Below are 4,811 nucleotides of genomic sequence, written 5' to 3'. Positions count from 1 at the left end.
CCACAGCAGACCGTATGCTGAGTAAGTCTGTTTGTCTATTTAGCGGCCACTATTAGCCTCATTTATGCAGTGGTATGCTGATTCACAATGTTTCACAGCATAGAGAGACGCCTTCGAGCGGAGAAATATGGCCCTATTCTTGATAATATGGACTTTCTTTCTCGCGCGTATTTTGAAGGGCACCCCGATGTCTGCCGGTCTGAACCGATGGATCACGAGAGTACGTCAATTCAGGCATGGAAGCGTGATCTCATCTCATGAATGATCGCCTTTAGGCTGGGCGGAAATAAAACCCTCTATACTCGATCTCCTTCGTTGTATTGAGAAGGAGCAGGTGGCTCGGAGGGAGAAAGCCAAAGATGACGATAACAGCGATGAAGACTGGAACGAAGAGTGGGTAGGTGACGATGGGAGTGCCGATGAAGCACTCGGAACCGATGCCGTCGACAGTGACGGTTATTGATGGCTTCCCTACAAGTCACCTCTGCGCGACTTGCGGGGAGACATAGTAACACCAAACTCTGGCGAGCAGGGGTTTATTTTCAGACCCGTATTCATGACTTTTAATTAGCTTGTTGTATCACATCGTTTAGTCGTTTGTCGCTTTTGTAATGTCTGGTAATTCTGTGGCGAACCGATTTCCGTACAGTCGTCTCCCGGGATAAAGCTTTGCGAGAGGAAATGTGATATCTAAAGTACTCCACTCCAGCACTAAATATCTATTTCGGGGGTCAGTGTCTTGTAGAAAGAAAGCACAGCGCCTGATGCATGATGGGTTAAGTCCAGGGAGCAATACATCTCACATACAAGCATCAGGAAGTAGAGGATCGATGTCTGTTGGAAGGAGTTCGAACTTCAGCCAAGCGTCCCAATGAGGAGCCTCGACTGCAGTGAATTACGTCAGCGACGACTCAGCGCATCCTGTTGAAGTCTGTCAAGGTCTGATTCTAGTACTTGGGTCGAAACTTGCTATCCCCTTCGGAATCCTCTTACACGGGGAGAGGTGCTGCACGTTGATTCTCTCTCAAATCTTGAAACGGGTGTTGACTGCAGGGGCGAGGTGAGTGTTACTCACGGCTTCGACGATAACCTAGACATGCTTCTTCCATAGCCTTACTCAAGGCAGGTTGAACATGGCGTTTCCATCGCTAACCAGGCGTCATTCCGCCGCTTCGCCGTCGGTGTCGCTGGAAAAGGGAGCATACCGCTTGAGAGGTCCCGCATGGTCTCGAAAACAATCGCTCTCGCGTCCGTTGCCTACGGGAAGGCGAGGATTATCGGAGCCTTCCCAGGTTGGAAACCACCAAACACAGCTAGCTATCCTCACTATCCTACTCGGTTTGGCGACAATTAGCTCTTTCGGTGCAGCGTACTATTTGTATACCACGAGGTGGGCTCATCTGCGAGCGTCTGGTTCGGATGGTTCGGACGGTTCTCCTCAAGTCGTCCTTTTTGATGCAAGTCCTTCCGGTGTAGAGCGTGAGGCGATGGGCGAAAATGACCGCTTTCTTTCATATCTGCCCCATAGCGGCTTTAACAATCAACGTATTGCTTTGGAAAATGCTCTCGTGTTATCCCGTATGCTGAATCGTACTTTGCTTTTGCCTCCTGCCCGTCTCGGCAACAAACCTCTGCCTTACATGGATTTTGAGAAGCTATCTCACTTCGTCTCGTTGTCAGGGAAAGAGCGGGCTCGTCGTTGTGCGTCCATCCCAACTTCAGCCCCTGTACCTTTGGAATGTTTCGACTACACACTCGTTTCATGGTATTCGCTCATGAACCTATCCTCACTGCAATCGGAACAAAGTATTTTCGAGAGATGGGATCTCAGCGCAGCCTGGCTTGAACGGATCGGCGTTACCCAGGACGATATTTACACTCTGGCGGGCTCTCGACTGTACCACTATCGCTTCGTAGACTCGAAATCGGAGCTCTCTGGGGACCAAAAATACACGGAATCCGTCAATATTGCTGACTTGGCTCAGGTACCATCGAGACTGATCCAGATTGGGACTCTCTTTGGGTCGTCCCGTCTTCGTCTCAGGCAGCCAGGCAACTTGGCCCTCCGAGGCGATATTCGGCGAAGAATGACTCTCTCAAACGTCCTCCTACACCGTATAGCGGCCGATATCGGCGACGCCATGGGCGGCGTGTATCTAGCGGCCCACGTACGCGTCGGAGACGGGGTATTCAGCGAACGTCAGCACCACAACGCCAGGCGCATTTGGTGGAAACTACTTAGTCAGGCCTTGGAATTCGACAATGAACGCATCAGTGCTCTGGAAAATCGTTTGAGTAACGCAAGCTGGCATTGCACAGGGTCCATCCCCGTTATCTCGCCTGACCCGCCAGCACTCAAAGTTCCTCGACCGGCTCTATCTCCGATGCCTTCTTCCTTCCGTCCTCGCTACTCATGTCGTGGATCCACGGAGGGACTCTTTGACCCGAGGCTCGCAGTCCCTCTCTTCGTATCCACCGATGCTCCCGACCCTGCCAATCACGCACTCATCCGTCCCTTGATGTCGACGTTCCCCTGTACATTCTTCCTATCCGACTTTACCTCAGAGCTGGCGCCTCTAGACCCTATACAAAACCCCTACGACGGAGCCTTTCTCAAGCCGTTCCTCCTCCCTCTTATTGAAGCAATCATCGCTGGCAAAGCGAGGTACGTAGTTGGCACGGACGGGAGCACTTTCAGTGCGTATGTCCAGGATGTGCTGTGGAGAGCCTATCATGATTGGGAGATTGTTCAAAGAGGATGAAGTATGTTATGTCACTTGTTTTGGCGGGGCTCGTTACGACCATTGATACTCCCTTGCCCTTAGGTAGTCTGTTTCTCGTCTCGGCGTGTACCGCGTATGTTATCTCTGCGTTTGACCACTGTATTTTAGATGTCCTATAATCTTTGTCACGCCCATCGCACTCAGTCGTCTATAACGAACGAGAACCAAACTGTTTAATTGTTCTCTTCCTTGTCGTTTGATCTGATCAATGGTACGCTCCTAGATTGACTCCCTGTAAGACTGAAGTTCGACTTTATTTATTAGGGCCCGTCGGAGCGTCGTGAGTCCGCTTTGTTTCTATCCTTGCAACGCTCTCGGCGCTGCCAAGTGCATTTCCTCCATCCAATTTGGACACATCGCATCTCTTGGTGATGGTGAACTCTGCTCGTGCGACGTCGGGGATCATGCGGCTCCTGTCGACTGAGGGTAGAAAGTGCTCTTCCCTGGTATGATTACGCTCTGGATACCACAGTAGGCGCTGTGCTATCCGCGCGAGTCTGATCGCCGCTCTGATGGCTTCACGAAGCTGTCCTCGCCATTTGAATTCGTCGTTGCTGACGTGGCGATCTTTACTCTACAGTCCCCTTGCGAAGAAGTCGCACCCAAGCCAATCCAATACAATGAACTGAAACAAGGCTATTTTCAGGCCAGGGTGGACGGGCTACATGGAGTAGTCCGTTCCGCAGCGTTATGCCATACTACCTCCAGTGATATATGGAAGAGTTGAACAACATCGACTTGTTAGGGAGGTGGCTGGCAGGGTCGCATTTTTCGATGCCAACTTCCGTGACTGACGGTCCGTCTGCCTTCAGTATCTACCTGATTGCTGATCATTCTCCCCACTGACCGAGTCACTTTTCTGGACATTCTGCTCTTTTCAGCTTGAACCAGGACACATGGGTGGCACGCCCGCTGCGCATCGCGTACACGCTCCGTCGGATCCATGGCGAGGGCGACGGCTTTGCCCAGGTTATACTCAAATGAACCATCACTGACGTGGAGCGATATATCCTCTCCGTTCTCTTGAAAGAAGCCAGACAATCAAGGTTCGCCGACGGAGGAGCCACGCGTAGGAATGAGGCTTGCTATGTACTGACGAAGACAGAGCTCATGAGGGCGATCGGGCACTCGATACCCCGGTGATACACAACTTTCATTCCTCGTTGATGGTGGTGCGATCGACCTGCAATACATGCTGTTTGCTTAAAGAGGGTGATTTCATCTGTGATGTTGATGTTACCCATGATGTCTTGTCTCAACGCGCTCATTCATGACGCATGGTACATTTCCGGCTGAACGTGCTCATTCATCCTAACCACAGGTTATGATACCAAGCAAACAATTGATTCGAAGAACTGAGCTACTGCTATGGACAGATTATTGCCGATGTTACTCCACCTACTTCCTGCCTCGTTTATGAAAGCCTATTGAACCGGGTCAGTACCCCCTGTCATGTAGTCAGAATGCAGTACTTGAGGCCCTTTCGGATAGAAATTCCTTGTTTATTGGGCGCAAGCGTTTGTGTTGCCACTGTGCCGTCCTCTTACTATCTTTTTCTCCGAGCGAGCTGCGGGAGGCCCCGATGGGGCCAGCAAGCCGGCTTGCTGTCCTACCCGGGACAGGGTTACAAAGTCTACGTAGCCCGATGACAAATGGGCTATGGGCCATGGGCTATAGGGCTACGTGGACTTTGTGTCAGCCGGCCGGGTATTCTGAAGAGCGGGCGATCGCGGAGGCGGGACCAGTCGAGGAAGCTTGGTGTACGTGTCGGTCACCCACCCGTGGTAGATGTCGTTCGAACGGATTTCGTTGAGGTGGGATAATTTAGGATTGGAGAAATCAGCCAACGGGCCGTGAAACTTTGAAGGACGAGGGTATAGCCGGAATCGACTTCAAGTTGAGAGAGCGCCACGACGGGGTCAGAACGCGAAGGAACGTCCGGTGTAGAAGCTCTGAGGTCGATGACAGAGAAAGGATCGCGCAGCGTAATACGAATTGCCCAATGCACAGTGGTTGAGGAGCGAGCAG

At 51.6% G+C, this 4,811-nt stretch overlaps 2 protein-coding genes across 2 annotated transcripts; both read left to right on the top strand.

Annotated features, from left to right (window-relative positions):
• Positions 1-87: 87 nt before the first annotated feature.
• On the top strand, positions 88-463 carry GLOTRDRAFT_131201 (uncharacterized protein; the record flags this gene model as incomplete). The annotated part of the gene is made up of 2 exons (XM_007870055.1): positions 88-220; positions 276-463. 2 exons carry the CDS (start codon positions 88-90, stop codon positions 461-463), a joined length of 321 nt encoding a protein of 106 aa, XP_007868246.1.
• A 1,024-nt stretch (positions 464-1,487) lies between these two features.
• On the top strand, positions 1,488-2,762 carry GLOTRDRAFT_45604 (uncharacterized protein; the record flags this gene model as incomplete). The annotated part of the gene is made up of 1 exon (XM_007869986.1): positions 1,488-2,762. The coding sequence occupies one exon, from the start codon at positions 1,488-1,490 to the stop codon at positions 2,760-2,762; it is 1,275 nt and encodes a 424-aa protein (XP_007868177.1).
• Between the last annotated feature and the right edge of the window lie 2,049 nt (positions 2,763-4,811).

Source organism: Gloeophyllum trabeum (genome assembly GCF_000344685.1).
Source record: "Gloeophyllum trabeum ATCC 11539 unplaced genomic scaffold GLOTRscaffold_00011, whole genome shotgun sequence".
Classification (NCBI taxonomy): domain Eukaryota; kingdom Fungi; phylum Basidiomycota; class Agaricomycetes; order Gloeophyllales; family Gloeophyllaceae; genus Gloeophyllum; species Gloeophyllum trabeum.
The sequence above is the reverse complement of the archived record's forward strand: the minus strand, read 5'-3'. Positions and strand labels throughout refer to the sequence as shown.